The 20,154-nt window shown below is 37.3% G+C and overlaps 1 protein-coding gene across 9 annotated transcripts in view; it reads left to right on the plus strand.

The window, feature by feature from the left end:
- Positions 1-20,154, plus strand: part of SORCS2 (sortilin related VPS10 domain containing receptor 2) — a 546,495-nt gene that overhangs the window by 499,726 nt on the left and 26,615 nt on the right. For all 9 annotated transcript variants that reach the window (XM_064653301.1, XM_064653303.1, XM_064653306.1 and 6 more), the window contains exons 15-21: positions 6,208-6,328; positions 7,659-7,792; positions 8,377-8,505; positions 10,233-10,404; positions 13,998-14,184; positions 18,020-18,153; positions 19,231-19,354. In XM_064653301.1, the coding sequence (XP_064509371.1) occupies positions 6,208-6,328; positions 7,659-7,792; positions 8,377-8,505; positions 10,233-10,404; positions 13,998-14,184; positions 18,020-18,153; positions 19,231-19,354 (1,001 nt within the window). The remainder of the gene's footprint in view (positions 1-6,207; positions 6,329-7,658; positions 7,793-8,376; positions 8,506-10,232; positions 10,405-13,997; positions 14,185-18,019; positions 18,154-19,230; positions 19,355-20,154) is intronic.

Consider the following 20,154-nt stretch of genomic DNA (forward strand, 5'->3'; position numbering starts at 1 on the left):
CAATTGACCCTGTTTCAAATCTTAGGTTTTATTGTCAGTAGCTGTATACATTTGAAGGCTCTCCCAAAAAATCTAAAGGTCTTGGTCCACCCCTAACTGGCATGTCAAGTCAGCAGGGTGTGTCAACAGGGCAATACAGGACTGTGCAGACACTCTGCTTGACAGCATCCTGGGAACATCACAGTGGATGACAAAGTCATATAGAGGAGAGAAAAAGCCAATGCAGCTCTTGGGAGATTAAAGCAGGGAGTCTATAATGAAAGAGGCTTCTGATTTAAAACAAAAGTAACTGTGCATCACACAGTTGTCATCAACAGTCTTCAGTATGACTGCAAAACTTGCACAGTTTTAGTTGCTACAATAAACATCTGAATAAATTTTGCATGTGCTGTCTTTGTGACCTTGGTGGGAAAGTACTGCAGGATCACTCACACCGCTTTAAGGTCTTTGAATGTTCTCAGATATTCATGAATAAAACTTGTAGGTTCAGCTGTGCTGCTCTAAGGATCCAGACAAAAGGCTGCTCAAAGCTATTTTCTTTGTCTGGAGACAATATGGCTAACAGCTCAAAGGTAAACCACCATAATACGACAAAAGTTGCTCAAGATATGTCAATGTATATGGGTTGAGATCTGTGATATGTGACTCTGTAGCTAAAATCCATCTGATGTGGCAAAGAATGTTTTGATGCTATGAAAACCTATGTACAAAATCCTAAAGAACACAGCAGAAAAGTTAAAGAGGAAGCCAAATGTAGTGCTTATAAAAAGCTGTGTCTCTGACATCCAAGATGAGCAGTGTGTTGTCAGACTCAGGCTCATTTCTCCTGCATGAAGTCATAGAAGCTGAATGTTTACCTGATAAGTTTTTGGGAGTCTCCAGCAAGAGCACCCTCATAGCTGCAGTTGCTTTTGCAGGTGACACAGCTATTACTGCTCATCTGAACCAGGAGTATCTATTGCATAGATGCTCTTGTATGTTGAATAGAAATGTGCATTTACTGGAAAAGATTATCATTGCATATAATTTCTGTTAAATTAGCTCCCCCTGATTATGAGCTTTATCAGGAACAGAAATAACAAGCAATCCTCTAGCAAATAGTTTAAATGAGTTAGCTTAAAATCTGCATTAAACTGTCTTATCTACCAAATGATGCAATCAAATTAAAAAATTATGGGCTCGTAAATGAACTAGGAACAAATGTACAAAGTTGTTATGGCAACTGAAACACTGAAGTTAAAATTATGGATCCCAAATTCTTGCAAATAAAAGTAAATTAATTTCAAAGGTAATTGGAATTTCTTCCAAAAATTATTTATCACAGCATCATCCTTTATAGTTTCAACAGAATTGATTTGATGGCTTTCTAATGTAATACAATTAATCAAGAGGAAGGTTTTAGTAGCTTATGAATTACTATCATCTTGATATATAACTTCTAGTCATCAGTTACACTTGCTGAACCGTTCCAGTTTGTTCCATTCATATGATTTTATTTGACATATATATTTTGCACCTGAGCAATTAGATTGTGATTGCTGTTATGTAGTTCATATTTTTGTCTAATCCATCGAATTCTACTTAATGCATGCCTTTGTTACTTTGAAAAAATGCTTCTTTTTTATTCTAGTGATATTTAGCAATACATTTAAATGCACTCATCCGATGTGTCTGCAAAACTGTCAACTATAGAGCAACATGTGCTACTGCAGCACAGCATCAATAATCATTAAGCTTTTTTTTCAAACAGTTTGCTAAACTGGATGCATGTAAAGCACTGGATTCCTTAGGAAATTTGCCCTATGAATTACAAAGCGGTATGACTGCGTTTTTATTGGGGTTTGTGACTGTAGTGGGACACTTTCTTGAATCTATGGGATTTTACTTGCAGTGGTGCAGTTACTGTGCTCTGTCAAAACCTCGTTTTCAGTCTGTAGAATCAGAACAGCCATAATGGAAATGATGTTTTTTGTTAGTTTGAGTTTTTTTGCAGGAGGCTGGACCAACAGGCAGTAAAAGTTATTTCTGTCTTCTGCTAAAAATCCACAGAGGAGAAGGTTACAGTTCACCCATTGAAGCAGTGCCTTTCCTGTGTGCACATATATTTTGCATGTAGCTTCCATATTACTCTGGTAGATTTTGCATAATTTCTAAAATAATTTCTATAATTTTTCTATCATTATAGGATTTGGAACTTGACAATATCTGTCCAATTTGTCTAATGTCTATCTCTAATCCTGATAGTATCTAATTTCTCACTCTGGTGAGGAGGAATAAACAACTCCAATATCTTGTACCATTACCTCTATAGAATTCTAGAATCATAAAATTGTTGAGGTTGGAAGGGACCTCAGGAGATCTCCTGGTCCAACCCCTTTGCTCACCCAGAGCCAATCACACAGGATGGTTTCCAGATGGCTTTTGAATATCTCCAAGGATGGAGACTCCACAACCTCTCTAGGTACCTGTGCCAGTACTTGATCACCCTCACAGTAAAAATGTTGTTTCTTGTTGTTCAGAGAAAACCTCCTGTGTTTCAGTTTGAGGCTGTTGCCTCTAGTCCTATCACTGGGCACCCCTGAAGACAATCTGACTCCATCTTCTTTGGACCCTCCTTTCAGGTTTTGGTGGATGTCCTGGAGACTGTTCAGGCTGAACAGTCCCACTTCTCTCAACCTCTCCTCATAGGAGAGATGCTCCAGCCCCTTCATCACCTTCACAGCTTTTTGTTGCACTCCCTCCAGTCTTTCCATCTCTTTCTTGTTCTGGGGAGCCCAAAATTGGACCCAGTACTCCACATGTAGCTTCACCAGTACTGAGGAGAAGGAATTAGAGAATTGTGCAGCTATATCTTTTAAGTTTATTTATCCTTGTAGTTCCTCTTTCTTGCCCTTTCTCCAGGACAGCTCTTCACTGTATAACAAGGCTAAAAACATTTTGTTGTACTTCTCAGCTTTATCTTTTCCAGAGAAAACCCCAATTCTCTCAATCTTTCTTCATTGGTTATATTTTCTAAGCACCTTATGAATCATTTTGCCCCTCTTCAAATTCATTTTTATTGGGTGTGTAAATATGCATAAAATATCCAAAATTAGACATGATATTCCTCCAGAGACTCCACTTTTGCCAAGTTTATAAAAATAATTATCTCCATGTCTTCTGTTTTCCATTTCTGAATACAGCCTAGAATTAGTCTTTCTTATTTTGCAGCAACACTGCATTCTTGGTTTTATTTCCCAGAATTCCCCAAGTCTTTTCTTCAATATTTGAAAGTTATTTTCTGTCTTGGTTTTGCACCTTTGTTGTGAGTTCGTTTTTTTTTTTTTCCCAGAAGTACTTTTTGCACTTGGTTTTGGAGTATTTCATCATATTGATTTCTGAACATTGCTTCCATCAGTCAATGTCCACTCCCTTCCTTCTGCGTTATCTGCAAAATTTTTTTGTGTTTCTTATTTGTTCACGAGTATTAATGAAAATATTGACTGTGGACCCATCATATCTTTGTGATACATATCTCAAAATATTCCCTGTTTGATAACTACCTTTTGAAAATGGATTCTTCTAATTGGATATGTACTCCCATTCCTCCTCACAGTGATTTTATCTGCACTGATGCTTTCTTTTCTATATTGAGACAATGTCAGCTAGAAATGTATAACAGTTTTAACAAAGGTCAGAATATGCTAGATTTTCTCCTTTCCTTTATCTGCTAAGCCAGTTACTCTGTAAAAGGAGGAAATTACATTAGTTTGACATGATTTGGTTTTGACAAATCCATGGTAGCTGTTTGTTATCATTTTAATTATCTCCAAGGTGCTTAGAAGTAGATAGCTCAATAATTTGTTTGGTATCTTTGTGGATATCAAAATTAATGCTGTAACTCTCTGAGCTTCATTTTGCTGTTTCATATCTCTGGTTATATATACACATACACACACATGTGTGTGTGTATGTGTCTGTATTTATACATATAGTCAACGTGTTTCCCTTGCCATAATCATTTGGAATCATCCTCATGAGATTTCAAATATAATTAATAATAGTTCAGAGATTATGTTTTATGCTTTCAGGAAAATTTCATTATTCTGTTCTGCCTTGAACTCAAACCACCATCTCCTTTCTTCTCCTTTCCTGACTAATCTGCCTGAGATAGCTAACACGAATGAAGAAAATTTGATTTGTTCTGTGGAAAATACTTTCCTTGAGGCAGCAGTGAAGCTTTAACAGGACTTGGCTCCTTGCACTTGAACATATTAGTTGATAAATGGGTTAGTAAAAGAAATGTAATAGATTTGTAAAGTTTTGTGGTGTCCAGAGAAACATTCGCTGAGGTAGGTATTGCACCTACCACAGAGGCAGACAGGTGTTGCATAAGCACATGGCGAAGTCTTCTTTATGGTAGTACCTCGTATGGAGAAACAAAGATTTTAAAATAGAGGTACAGGTATTTAGCATGCAAAAGACACTTCATGTCTGTCAGCAAACCCAGTCATATTGAAACAGGCGTTGTGGAAAAAGCATGAGACCACCTAAGTAGTCATTTTATTGAGTATATAACTACCAATGAATAAGATTATTTGGTGACAGCAGCTCTCAGGATCCAGCTGAACCAGAAAAAGGAACCAAATCCTGAGGTCTCAATGAGAGATGTGGGACCACACACATATGTGCACATACAGCCAGTGGACTGAGCCACATTTTTTAATTTTTGTGTGTTGCTTCTACTTCTGAGCCATGGGTGCATTTAGAAGGAAAGAAATTAGGTGATCCAGCTCCTTTAATCTCAGAGCCTTGCAAGAAAAGAGTAAGACATACAAACTAAATGCATATGTTTCTGTTTCATTAAGTGCACTGCTGATGGTGTGGTTTCCTATGCATGTGGCTTGTTAGGTCCTTACAGTGTGAGCAGTGTGGGCAATAATGTATCGATATCTACATCTCTCTGCTACAGATGAGAAGCAAAGGCACCAGAAAGGAAGGGGAGAAATCACTGTACGTCTTTAATCTCTCTGAACTACTTTTCAGCCTCATTGGTAGACTTCAGAGCTCTACGTCCATTTACCAGGAGAAATGCTTAGTGTGGTGATGTTGCCTCTGTGCTGCAGAGAGTTGAGCATTCACTCACTTCTGGTCTACCCTAGTTCCACTTTGAACCTGGTATTCAGGACAAGAGAAATGTCTGTGCACTGCAGAATGCTTTTAACAAAACTGTACCATTCCTGCTGTGTCTGGATTTGGACAAAATTGAGGGCAAAACAAAAGGAATGAATTAGTTTGGAGAACGCTACTAAAGCTTGGAATATGAACTCTGTGCAGTATGAACTGCATAGAAATTGTTGGCTTCAGAATCAACCTTAAATTCTTTGGCAAGTAAGTCACATAAGCCTGATACAAACCACAAATACATTTTACTTTTGCCCAAATAGAGTCTTTATCCTTTCTAATTTGTTGCTGGATGTCATACATACCCATTTTGTTTTGGAAATAAAGATTCCGATTTAGAAAATGTTGGCTGCGTTGAAAATGCAGCTTGGTTTTTAAAGCAATGAGATTTCCTTTTTTTTTTTCCCCTAAAAAAATTTGTACAGTTTATAGCTGGTTTTTGGTTTTTGCTATACAAGGGACTATCTGAAATGAAGAGGAGACTCTGAGTTCTTCAGTACAATGTGTAGGTGCAGTGTATTCCTTAGAAATTGATACAATTTCATTATACTGCTGTGACTTTAAACAATAGCAAATTGCAATCTAAAACCTGTAGAAGTTAACAAAAAAAACCCACAACAAAACCAACTGAAGAAGTTGTAGTATAATCTCAAGGAATGAGTGACAGAGCTGGAAATTCAATCTGGTGATCCTAGTTCTGCTTCCTGTTGAAATCTGAGAGCTGTGTGTTTCATATAGAAAGATAATAGACAAAAATGTTGGGTTCCAAATTAGAAAAGGTTATTTCCAATTAAATTTCTGGGCTAGAGAAAAAAATCTCTAATACATGAGATATATTTTTTCATTGAAAAGTTTCATATGCAATTGACAAATGTTTCCTAACTAGACTCATTATACATAAAGAGGAATAAAAGCGGAAGAAAAATTAAACTGGTGCTTTTAAGCACAGAACTATGACGGTGGAAAAGATAGAACTGAAATTTTGAATCTCAGATGTATGGTATTTCTTTGCAGTAAGAGTTTACTTTTGATCTTTTTGTTCAGAGTCTTTGGACATATTAGCTACCGTTCGGACTGGGAACTGGTGAAGGTGGACTTCAGACCATCCTTCCCCAGAGAGTGCACTGATGATGACTACGAGTCTTGGGAGCTCACAAATCTGCAGGTATTCATGGTCTTATGTTAACTGACAAAACTTTTCCGTAGCTTTCAGATTCATATAGAACTGTGTGCTAGGAAAATGTTTCCAAATTGAATTTGGATGCCACATCCCCAGCTTAGTCTCCTTATGTTGATATTTGCTGATTTTGCAATAGTTTAAAATGGGAGAGGATTTTGTGTTCATTTTGGTTGTGTAATCTGTGTCCTAGGAAAGGTGGAAGTATATCTGCAGGGTTGCCATAATAATAGGTGGTCCTGCTGGATTAGGAAGCATATACCATAAACTGAAGTGTGTAATATTGATTCAAACAATTTCAACATGTAGTCATGTTCTGCCAACTTCCTGACCACATACTGTACTCATATATAAATTGCCATAAGTACAGTCCATTCCAGAAGTAATTTAGGATCTCAGTGGACCAATCATGTAACGGAGTCCAGTTGTTTTGGGCAATGCCATTTCTGCAGTAATGCATTAAGGCTGTGCTAATCCTGGTGCTCTGGCCAAATCCAATTTTGGGAAGTTAAATTGTCTCTACAGTGTATTGATTGAAGAGGCAAGTCTGAGGTTTTTTTTTTTAATTAAATGGAATATGTCATATTTATTCATAATCATTCAGATTATTATGTTTTGCTTCTTCCAGTACATTTGTTCTTTTGCTCTCTGCAGGGTTGGTTTATTTTTTGCATACTACTCTGTGTTACTCCAGCTCTACTGCTCCCATTTGCCAGTTCTCATGCCTAATTTTACACTTCTTGTTTGGGACTGGTGTGTGTTTACTGAGAATATTATGCAGATCTGAGCCTAAAGAGTAACAGTATTTTGAAATATTGGCATCGAAATGTCTTTCAGAAATTAGAAACTACTAAAATTACTTTGACAGAGTACTTGCAGCTGCCCAATTACCAGTGGAGCATGTAAAGATAGCCTTTGTTCTACCTGTGTCCACATGCTTGGTACATCAGGTTGACTACCAACATGAGATATGGTGATTTAGAGAGAACTTCAGCTATGTGCAGCCACAGTGAATATTTAAATGGCCAGTTGGAGCTTTGTGCCTAGATTGTGTACACATGAAACATGGGTTAGATTGCACTTGAATTTTCACGTACATCTTCAGATTTTTGCCCTGGAAATACAACCTATGTTACAACTTTGTAGTGACCTGTTAGCAGACAGCAGTGAATATAAGAGCTATCTATACCTATATATTTGAATATGAGAGAGTTGATACAAGTTCTTGGCAGCAAGATCAGCCTTTCTCAGGACAACATAAGGTCATGTGTGTGTGGTGTAGGTTACGGTGCAATAAGTCCAGTGCTTTGATATCCAGGGTGATCGTTGCATCATGGGCCAGCAGAGAAGCTTTCGAAAGAGGAAGATTTCATCATGGTGCATTAAAGGGAGAAGTTTCACATCAGCTCTCACATCCAAAGTTTGTGAATGCGTGAACTCTGATTTCTTATGGTGAGTCTGTCTGTGGACCTTTTGATTTATTGCTAGTAAATAGTTTGAGGTGGGTTTATTTTACTCCTTTTTCCCCTCTCCCCACATAGCCATATATAAATAAATAGGTAAACTGTTATTTGAATAGCAGGTTTCTTTTGCATTTGTTAAAAATATTGCCATGTTTAAGTATGTGTTTCACTTGCCTGAACAAATCCTGATGTTTTTCTCTATTGATCAAGGCTTGAAAAATGACCATTGGATTCATTTAAAAGGCAAACAAACCCTTTCTATTTGCAAATGAAAAAAAAAGCAAGAAAATGTTTGGTCTGAGTGGCAAAGGAAACCTTTGAAAGATCTAAGGTACCATGGGAGTTAATTTTGCAGAACTGACAAAGTAATTACAACCAGTTTTTCCCCGAAGTGTACACAACTCCCACTGAAATTAGACTTAAAACAGAACTAGCTTCATCAACTCGTATGTTCATCTGGTAGAATAACATTAAAAAAAATTATTTACTCTTAAAAATGTAGTCTTATCCACCCCAAATTAGACTGCTGAGTGAAGTGGGGATAGTAACACACTTGGTGTTGATGTTTTTCAGTGATTATGGGTTTGAGCGCTCTGCACTTCTGAAGTCGGAGTCTAACAAATGCTTTGCTGACTTTTGGTTTAACCCAGAAGCACCGCCTGAAGACTGTGTGCTGGGGCAGGCATACACCAGCAGCACTGGGTAAGCTGGTTTTACATTCAACTGGCTTGATGAGGCTTCCAGAGAGGGGGAGAATATTCCAACCAGCGGCCTCAAAAGTGGTTTGAAAGAAATTCACGTTTCAATCCTAAGGGGAGCCTATAAGAGAGCTAGAGAGGGACTTTTTACAGGGACGTGTAGTGACAGGTCAAGTGGGAATGGCCTACAGATGAAGCAGGATAGGTTGAGATTAGATATTAGGAAGAAATTCTTTACTGAGAGGGTGGTGACACACTGAACAACTTGTGCAGTTGTTCCCTGGAAGTGTGGAAGTCTTGGTTGGGTGGGACTTTGAGCAACTTGGTTTAGTGGAATACGTTCCCTGCCCTGGCTGGGGTGTTGGAACTAGAAGATCTTGAAGGTCCCTTTCAACCCAAACCAGTCTGTGATTCTATGAAATGTAAATAAGGCAAACTGTAAAAACTGGGAAATGCAAAAGCTGTGACTTAGTGCATGTGCAGAAGCTTCCTACAAATTAAGGGAAGATAATTGTTCCTTTGCATGTTCCCAGTGGTTGAAAAACTAATCTGTTCAAGAAGAGGGGGAGCTGTCTTGTTTGCAGCGTTTTAATGGGTTTTTTGTAACATTCTGTAGCCATTTTTACACTTCTGATAGGAATGTCCATTCAAAGCCTTTTCTTTTAGCTCATTGCTTAGGTCCAGAGCAATTTTCAGTTTGTATCTAATAAATTACTCTGAGGACCTGGTGACATCTCACAAAATTTCCCAGTCTCTCATTTTCATAAGAGCAAGAAGTTCTGCGAAGAATAGGGTTTTTTTCCTGACCATATGGGACACTCAGAATCAAAGGAAAGCGTTAGTAACTGTAAACAATACCACATAGGATATACACTACAATGTAGTCTGACGTCTGTGCTGAGAATAACTTGCAGCTGGCATCTATTCTGGCTTATCATAACACCATCTCAGTCAGTTGTAGAGATGAGAACCAAATGATGAAATGTCCAATCTGGCAATAGAATCACAGTCTCTGTGTGTATTTGCCTTACCGAGGAAAATGATGCCTTTTGGGTTGCGGCTGACAGCTGTGATATACAGAGTGGGAATTCAAAAGAGTGATATATGACTGATTTTAAAGGACGTTTAAAAATCGCATACCTATGTGAAACTGATCTGTAAATAATTACTGTACGCGCCCAAGTATTTCATTATTAGCTCTTTAAAAGTGTTACTTCTTTCAATCTTTTATACTGTTATGTCACACAAATGTTACAAGTCTTTTAAGAAATTAATTGATTTTAGAGCAGCAGTTAAGCAATTAGTTCTGGGTTAATGCAGAAGCTGCTTGGTCTAATTTCTTCCTGATCTTTGGGGTTTGACCCCAAACCTCTAGAGCAATGAAGACTGTTGAGTGCTAGGAAAGGGGATGGCAAGGAGGACAGATGACTGTCTATCTCCTGGAGATAGTCAGGCACATTTCTAAGTTTGAAAAGACAGACTCTTCTAATGCATTCAAGTGAAATCCTCATCATGCTCCACACCACCCTTCTTCAATGGGTTTTCCTTAGTAAAGGCAATGTCCCCAATCCAAGTACTTGCATTGCGAGTTGGTTTTGATCATCTGCAATCTTGTCTGTTTGTGTACCCAAGGAAAATGCATTAGCTACAATCACACTTGCCTTTGGTGTCTCTGATGGCATTCTTTTGCTTACCTCCAGTTCACCATGTCACTGCTTACTGTTTTTGCAGGTATAGGAAAGTTGTCTCTAATGTGTGTGAAGGTGGCGTAGACCTGCAGCAGAATGTAGCACAGCATATGTGTCCATTGATTGCTCCCAAGGGACTTCAGATCAGCATCAGAGAAGAAAGCCTGGCTGTTAGGCCCGGGGAAGACATCACCTTCATTGTCAGACAAGAGCAGGTAGTAATAAACGTTGGCTCCATGAAAGTTTAATTGCTGCTTTTAGGGTTAATTTCACTCCTACCTGCTTTGCTGCTGAATGAAGATTAATTTGTGCTTGAGACAAGGATTAATGGATTTGGAAATATTGAAACTTCTGTTTTCAAGTGAATCAGACAAGACAGTAGACTCAGTGAATCTCCAAGTTCTACCCACAGAACAGGATTTTTGTCCTCAGCAGCAAAGGCAATAGCTTCTTGGAAAATCAAAGCAACTGGATTACCAAAGTCTCCTTGGACTGAAAATCTCAGCTGTTGTATCAGAGAAGAACAGAAATGCAGAGAATATTTAATATTCGGGTTTAAGTGTTTTTGAGATCTGCCTTTCAGAAAGGAATGAGGCAAAGCTTTACAGAAATCAGCAAATAGCACAGCATAAGAATATTTATTATATGTTAGTCGTGTTGCCAAAGATATGGGGGATTTTATGTTTATTGAGAGAGACAATGCCCTAAGGCCCTGACCAACAGCAGTGAGTAACTGCTGGATGAATTGTTTGCCATGGGTATGTTTCCTCATGCTTGTTTTTTAGCATTGTTTTTTAGCTTGTTTTTTAGCATTAGGCTCTGGTAACCTGCTGTGCTCAGGTTACCAGAGTATTTGTACATCCTGGCTAACCCTACTGATTTACAAGAATATGAAGAAAATTCACACATTTTGGCAAACCTGTGCAATATAAATTGAGCACTTGGGATTTATTTCTGTAATGGAATCAAGAAAGTTACGTGCAGAACACTGGCCTGCTTAATGCTTCTCAGGCTCTGCATCCCAATGCGTGCAGTGCCCCAACAGTTTGTGTGACAAGTTCTGCTGCCTCCTCTTTCTAGAATTTGTTTGGAAATGTTTATTGTAAGCCCAGAGCATTTGGTTGCAATTTGGATTCTAATGATTTTGATTGGCAGTTTGACTTTTTCCTACTGAAGCTTTCATGGATCTCTGTGGCAATATGAAAACCATTTAAAGTTATTCACAAATCTTCAGAAGCGAGGGATCTTGAAGACAATCTCGTGCTGTGTTTCCTGGTGAAGTCTGTGCTCTGTTCATCAAAGAGGAAGGCAGATTTAGAAGAACTGTAGCAGTTTGGTGCCCTCTATGGCTAAGAATAATATTTAAACTCAAATGTCCTGAACGTTTCTTAGGATTTAATCTATGTGACAAAATCCAATGAGAATTCATAACAATTACTGAGTTTAAGAAACAGCTCTACTACAATAAACCAAACCATACTACTTTGTCCAATGAACAAAATTAATTTACTGGTTTCTGGGAATGCAGGAATGCCAGACATCAGAGAGTAAATAAAACATGCTTCTGTTATGCTTGGGCAGTTTTCAAGTGTTCTTAGAAATAATAGCAATAATGATGATGATGATAATTTTTTTCCATAGTCTGTTGGCTGAATATATGAATAAATAATATCATGACCATCTCCTATTTTTTATGAAAGTAGAAGCCTCAACTTCTTATAAATTTAGCTGATTTATGTGACTCTTTTGTTTTCTGTCCACTGCTCTCTTTGTTTATTGGTCTGGAAAATAGAAGTATCTTGTTGTTTTGAATACAGCACTCTCATCCTTACACTAGGGAAGCTATTTAGAATAATATAGTAAGAGAAGCTTGCATCTATTGGCTTTTAACACTGGTTTCTGTCTCATCTGGAAAAAATACACATGTGTACTTGTTAGCATAAGAAAGAGAGAACAAGAACTCTTTGCAAGCTAATGTCATCTAAAGAGATTCCACTTACACTGCTGGCAAGAACATATCTCTTCTGCTTTAAACTGTAATATAATATATTATCTCTTCTGCTAAATTCTACTATTCTGTTGTCAAAAGAAAGAAAAAACTATTCACAGTGAAGAGGCTTTTAAGGTCCTTTATGTGTCTTGAAATATGGTGCTTAGGTATTTGATAATCCTACAGGTTCCTTATTATGGGTGTTCTTTTACATTGTAAGCAATGTTCTTTCATCTGATAAAACAAGGAAGAAAATCAACCACACTGCCAAATAACAAAAGGAGGAAATAATAGTATGTTTTCCTTTCTTCTGTAATGCCAGGGAACATAAATTCTAGCCTTGGTACCTCCTTTGATTTTCAAAGAATCATAGAATTATAGACTGCCAGGTTGGAAGGGACCTCGATGATCATCTAGTCCAACCTGTCTTGGCAAAAGCACAGCCTAGACAAGATGGCCAGCACCTGTGCTGCTGAATCTTAAAAGTGTCCAGCTGTGGGGAATCCACCAGCTTCCTGGGAAGAGTATTCCAATGGCTGATTGTTGCCATTTTGAAAAAAATTACATTAATGCTTCCTTTTGAGATTAAATTTTGGAATAAACCTATTTCAGAGTGGCTTTTGGAGAAGTGGAGTGATTTTTGAATACTTCGATTGGTATCAATCCTTCTCTGCTCTGATGCCCTTTCCTGTCACTTGACCAGCACGTGGATGTATACATTCCTTTCCCAGAGGCAATGAAATTTTTAAAATCAATACTGTGTTTTCACAACACAGAGGCTTTTCTATGAAGCCTGGCCCTGTAGCCTGTCTTAATTGCATGGCTGTGATGGCAAGCAAGCAGGAACATAAATACTGTTGGAGATCAAGGAAGCAGGGCAGCTCACCAAGGCAGTGCTGCCAGTAGTATTGAGAAAGTATTACTGCTAACAGCTAAAATGAATTTTCCTTTCACTGCATCCAAATCTCTAGTCCATGTAGCACAGGCCTGATTTCTCTCCTGAGCAGCCACACCACAACAAGAGTAATACTCATGTTTGTCCTCTGACAGTATTATCAGCTTTGCAGTCCTTTAGGCCTGAGTTTAGGAAGACGGTGTCATTTAAAGGAGCACTTGGCAGAAGTGCAAGGAATTAGGAATTCAATGAGATGTTTGATATGACAAAATTATTTGGCTGGACTTTTAAACCCTTTCCCAAACCCAGCTTGGTAATCTGCTTCATTAACCATGCATCGAATTTTGCACTAGAGCATGGTAGTTCTGGACATTCTTGGTGGCTCAGTATAATGCTGTACACCTCTGTGTGAAGATCCCAGCTTGGGCCTTAAAGGCCATGTAATTGACACTAGGAGGCTGTGCTTAGATGGTGCTGTGAAGAATGCCTAAGCCAATTAATTTTACTTTATAATTGGAAAGGCTAAAAGTTCTCGGGATGAGTAGTAATTTGCTAAAATAACAATCTTCAATTGCTTGCAATGATATGAGCATCGCACCATTATGTTAGTTAATGTCCAGCTGCATTAAGACAAGAGTGATGATTTCTGTGCCATACAACTTGATTAGTGGTCTGAGGTGTCTAATTTTAAGGTAGCACCTTACTGTGGAAATTTGGTATTATCTCTATTAATGCACACAGCATCTGTTGCACTAACATCATTGCCATGGGTTGTAGTGGTTTTACTGCAGCTATTGCAATTGACTCAAAATGTCTGGCAGGGGCTGGAAATGCTGCTGTGATTCAGTAAAGGGTTATAAACATGTGTCCTGTCTGTTTTGGTTCTGGCCATTTAAAATGTTTTTGATATATTTTCCTTTTAGGGTGATATATTGAGTACCAAATACCAGGTAGATCTTGGAGATGGCTTTAAGGCGATATATGTGAACCTTACGATGACTGGAGAACCCATCCGTCACCGCTATGAGAATCCTGGGATTTACCGTGTGTCAGTGAAGGCTGAGAATGTGGCTGGGCATGATGAGGCTGTGGTGTTCATCCAAGTCAACTGTAAATCATCTCTTTGCTTTTCTTACTTCTACCACTGTGTAAAAACCTCATGACAGCTATGAAGTAGTAAAGAAAATTACTAGTTGCAATTAGGAAAAGGCATATTTTTTCAACACCCTCATGCAGCCTTGCAGTGTTGTGTGTTTTGAATTCAGAGGCTTGTAAACCTAATGTAATAGGAGATCAGAATTAGTTTTATTCCAGTTAGACAGAAGGATGGTTTATTAATCTTTTAAATAAGTATGCCTCAGTTCAAATCTCAGGTTTTATCCATCTTCCTGATTCAAGACCCTGTTGGCAGCCTTAGCAGCAAAAATTCAACACTATATCTTTTTAAAGCTTCTAGGTGTAGTGTAAAGCAAGTGAACAGATGTGTTGAGAAACATATGAGCTTTTGTATGATTTTGAAAAATATTAAAAATCTCAGTGTTTCTAAATCTAGATTTTAGTTAGTTAATTCTCACAGAATTTTAAATGGTACTTGGATATAACTTCATGCTGGCAGGCAGTATTAATTGTCTTAGACTTCTCTCCCTCTCCTTAATTAAGACCTAAAATACCCAATCAAACATATACAAACTAAAGAATATCATGGCACAGGGAATATCATGCACCATTGCAAGTTTAATGTACCTCAGTCATCTCATAACTGAAACGAAGAGGGAAACTCATAACTGGAACTGAATATTCCACTTTCTTTGAGATTCAAGGCAACTATTGCTTTGCCTGTTTTCAGATGTGTCAAAAATTCAGAAGCAAGTAACATCAAAGGAAAAGATACTCATCTTGCATTCTCCAGGTGTCTGTTTCCCCTCTGTTTTGAGTGGTGTGTCTTCCATCTTAATCCCAAAGCAACAGAAATCACTGGAGCCATATACACAGATGTGCACAGATCCATGTGCTTTATGTCAACTTGATATTTATGTATTTTGCTGGTCAGTATCCTTGAGTCCAGAGTTTCCAGTTCTGCTTTGACTGACAGATGGGGCCCATTCATACTAATGGCCAATCTTCTACTAAAATCAAACAGAAAGGATCACAGTCAAATTCTCAACTTCAGTTTCAGTATCTATTTCTTTGTTATGTTTATTTTTTAAATCATTTGACAACTCCAGGGAGCTCAGGTAAATTACTTAGGGCTTCACTGTTACTGTTTAGAAGCTTCTAGGTGCTGAGAAGTAGATTAGCCAGAGAAACAGTCTGTACAAGCAATGAAGAGGAAAAAAACTCGGTGTGACATCCTTCTCTCTGAGAATAACTTCTAACCCTTCAGAGAATGATGAGCAGTAGCAAGCCCTGATGGAAAGGGGAACAAACACTTTCTCAAAATGCGCTTTTAGTGTGACCTGTATTAGGATAAACAGTAAAAATAAAAGATATCGATTTTGTTTTATGCAGTGGATTTTCAAATTGCAGAAGCCAGAGTTACTTTACACAAGTAAATGACTGGTCCATTAAAGGAGTTTTGGTGCTGAAGTACAGAGGCAGCAGAGCACTGAGGCAGATGTGATCTCATCCTGAGCTTGTCTGTGGGTGCTGCAGAGGGACTAGAAGGCTCATGGAAGTGTGTGGCCCAGCCTTCTTGAATAAATGCTTTCTATGTGATTTGCTCTCTTTAATTAGTGCCAACTAATTTACTTGAATCTTCTAATTTACCTAAAAAATTAAACTGCAATTTCTATGTTCTAGTGAAGCACTAATAGCCATTAAGGAACATTTTCACTGTGGAATACCATGAAAGCAGAAATGTCCACAGAGTCCTGCTTTCACTCTATCTGTGGCTGATGTATTATTCCCAGGGATTTTTTTCAGAGGCAAATGTTAAAGGGAATATTTTTCACTTCTGAGTTCTGTTGCTATGGGATGCAGGACAATTATATAAATTTTGGCTTTTCATCCAAATCATGCTTTCTGATCCAGATCACACAATCTACAACTTTCTAATGAACTGTAAGAGAAATTAAGTCTGATAGCATAAATGTGAGTAGGCAACTCATAATAAAAAGACCTGAAGAAGAGATATATACATTGCTAGATACACTGCACACATTTTGTTTTTTATGAAGCTGTGATCTTTATAGTAAGTGAATAATAAGGGAACTTGGAAAACTGTATGGAAACTATATGGAAATTATAAATTTGTTAAATAATCAAAAATAATTTAAGTCAGTCCCTCATATTACACATTTAAGGGTGCTATGAGGCTTGTTCCCATGCATTATGGACTTGTGTGACAGACACAAGCAGGAGGACTTGCAATAATTATTCTCAGCTCTTTAAGATATAGGAGCAGTAAGATTGAAATAGCAGTCATCACTCAAGTACCAACTTGCTCTTAAAAATTTTGGAAAAGAAAGCAACCTTCTTCAGGAGCAAAAACATATCTCAAAATCATCAGTTTCCTCTGGGAAAATGCAAATTTATGGCAAAATCAAAACAGTTTCACAGATCCCTCCAGACTTCTTTATTTTACCTCATCAGAAGGAAATTCTATTTCTATGAGGAACAAATTTAATGAAATTCCTAAAATTTCTGAATTTTCTTCAAGATACCAGCAACAGGGAGAAACATTTTAACTCCTCTGGAAGCTAGTGAAGAAATCATTTGTTTAAGCACCCAACATGTCTTGAATTCATGTAGGTGATTTAAGAGTCATTGTAGAAAATGCAGAGTGAAAGTAGAGTCTTACATTGGGATGAAGCAGCACACAGACTATGTGAAGTGAGGTGAGAAAGGAGATGAGACAACTTGTTTTCAGAGAAGTTCAATCAATTTAATCAAAGTGAATTAGCAGTGATTCAGCTCCTGACACAGAGTAAGAGAAATACTTTAGACCAGTGTTAACAACCTGTAAGTTTGCACTGAGATGAAAAACCTTTGAATGAGTTAAAAAATATGTAGAATGGAACAAAAATGGATGGGTTAATATTCATTCTGTGTAATGAATGAATCTTGAGCCATATAGCATTTTGGTATCCTGGGTAGATGGTGCAGGTGAAGTTAAGAAATTCTAGTTATGACATTATACTGTTATAAAGCTTTTACCTTTATGCATTCTGAAAAAGATATACTCAAAAACCTTTGAGGGAAAGGGTTTTTTTAATACAGTTACTGTACTGTGAAGCAGCACAACACTAATAACCACAACACTTAGAAGCAGATAAAACCACCATAATGATGTGTTTCTTTTATACAAATAATAGTGCTTACAGCCTTCATAGGCAAAAGTTCAGGAAGGAATAAACTTACTCTAAGGCACATTTTGGAGTACAGAGGTTATCCTATTTTGATTTGCAAATAAATGCTCCCCTGATATACACATCTATTTTAAAGCATGCATTAATGAGAGTTTCTGTGTGGTGTGAGCCTAACAGATGATTTTTTATAATGAAAATGAGTAGTCAGCAGCATTCTTTTTTAGTTTTCTGCTTTTCCCTTAGCAATTTGAGATTTGTTAGATTTCTATTCATTTGATCTTTTGTTACTAAAAAAAAAAAACAAGCTGAGATTGCCTTTTCCACTTTTTAACTGGAGTATTTGCTTATGTGCTGTAGGATTGGAAATGCACAAAAAAAAGTGCATCAGAGAAGTGCATTTGGTTGATCTGTCTCGTTGCTTAAGATTTTGTTTCTGAGATTTTGAGGTGATTTGGGGGATATTTTTTTGTTGAAATGAGGTCCTTCCAATTATGTCCATATCTTTTGACATGGATGTAAAAGCAAAAGGGAGGGAAAAAAAAAATTCAGGACCTGATTCAGGTGAGGGGCTTTTGGGGAAAGAGGCATTAATAAACTGATGGATTCTTGTTCAATGATATTTTGGGAACTTTGTTCAGCTCCACTCCAGGCTTTAAACTTAGAAGTGGTTCCAGTCATTGGAAGAAACCAGGAGGTGAACCTGACAGCCATCATACTGCCTAAGAACCCTAATTTGACAGTTTTCTACTGGTGGATAGGAAACAATCTTCAGGTACACAAGTGGTTTTTACTGAGATTATTTTCAATCTCTTTCCAATAAAGGTTGTTCCTTTCTTTCAATTTCTAAACTATTTTCTCGGGGGGGGGGGGGGGGGACACAACAATTTATTGTATTTGATTACCCGTGGAAAAAAAACAACTTGCAGACAGGGATGGATTTGGGATCATGACATTGGTGAATGATGAAACTTGGATTTATATGCTTCTAAACTGATAATGTGAGTACTGTAAATTGAAGTGCTGTACAGAAATATATATATATATTCTTTGTATAGATAAATATTTTCTGTGAGTCTAAAATAAACTGGCATATTAAAAAAATGGGATATCTTAAAGGATATCAAAACACTGAGAGCACTCAAACAATCTAGTGATATTCATTTGGGGATCAAGGTCTAGATAAACGTGTCCTAGAGCAATAAATATCCCACTATTTCTATTGGCAATATTTATTGTCTAGCTAGGTTAATTTCTTTTAGGGTAATTCTTTCAATAACAGATAAGCAAAATATTTTCTTTATGAGGCAGAGGAATGCTTCAAATAGGTGCAGTGGACTTTCTTCTTGTAAATGTGCTGTCTACCATAAAACCAGCCTGTATCTGGTTATTATTATTGACTTTGCCATTGCTAGAACAGGAGGTTGCTTGGAGGTTGCCTTGGAGGTTACTGTGGACTGACGCTCTAAGTTGACAGTGTTAATCCTTTTGACCCTGATGTGCCCCACATTTTTTTGAGACAACTGACTTGCTTCATATAATCTTGTGGAGTTTGTTGAATCTGCCTCAAAATCCTTTTATTTTGGTGGATCTGACTGAAACCCTAATACTCTACCGATTATTCTAGAAGAAGTATTTGCCCCATCTGGCTGCTTTTCTGTTTATAAAAGATCTATTTAGGGAAAGAAACATCCTGTATTGAAAATTTTTGTTGAACAATTTGATAAAATATTGATTAATTGAAAATTGATGTGAAAACTTTTTGCTGATATTTTTAGTTACAGCCTCTTCAGACACTGTTCTTGTGGTTCTTGCTCAAATTATATTTTCAACTTTTCTTTGTTTTTTAAAGCCACTGCTTACATTGGAGAGTTTTCTGGTGACCAAATTTGCTGAGACAGGTGATGTCCGAGTTACAGTGCAAGTTTCCTGTGGGAGCTCCATGCTTCAGGACTCAAAAGTTGTCCATGTTTTTGGTGAGACATTAGTCTTTTTCATTTTTTTTTGTTTCATATGTACTTGTTATTGTACATCTTAAGCCAGTCCTGGTATAACTGAACCTGTTGTAAAATTACGTCTAATGCCACATTTAACTCTTAAAATTGTAGGGATGAACTGTCACAAGGTAACTCCATGAAGTGAACAGTGGGATTGTGTGGAAGAGTTTAATCTGAAACATTTTGTTTCCTCTTCTTGTTTTAAATGTTACTGTAGTTCTCAAATGCTATATGTGGCAACAGTGTTTAAGTAGTATTTTGGCCTAAAACTAGAAAGTTTCCCAGAATTTCTAAATAAATTAGTTTAAATGCCTCTGAAAAAAATGAAAATTTAGTTGAGTATGTGCTCTCAGCACTGAATAAAATGTCAAATAATTGCCTTTTATCACACTATGTCACTGTACCTTTGATGTTTGTCTGAGAGTTTGGATCAAGCATAGCTCTGCTGTAATTATTGAATAACCCTTCAGCTCTTGTTCCACATTGTGCCCTGGTGGTTTTTTGTGTCTTATAATGTAGTGACAAGGCATAATATACTGTGGAAAATGTAGTGCTGGAAAATTATTTACATTTGTATTTGTGCTGTCACATGTGGAAATTGTGATACATATAAAAGCTTCTTCTGAATGCAGAGCTAGAAGCCTTCTGATATCACGCAATACACAACATTATGCATCTCTATTGTCTGGAGAAGATTCTGTTATTTTTGCTTTTAGTATGCTTATTAATTTAAAATAATGTTAAAACCCACACTTATGCTAAATGGAGCTTTTATGAAT

Source organism: Pseudopipra pipra, chromosome 4 (genome assembly GCF_036250125.1).
Source record: "Pseudopipra pipra isolate bDixPip1 chromosome 4, bDixPip1.hap1, whole genome shotgun sequence".
Classification (NCBI taxonomy): domain Eukaryota; kingdom Metazoa; phylum Chordata; class Aves; order Passeriformes; family Pipridae; genus Pseudopipra; species Pseudopipra pipra.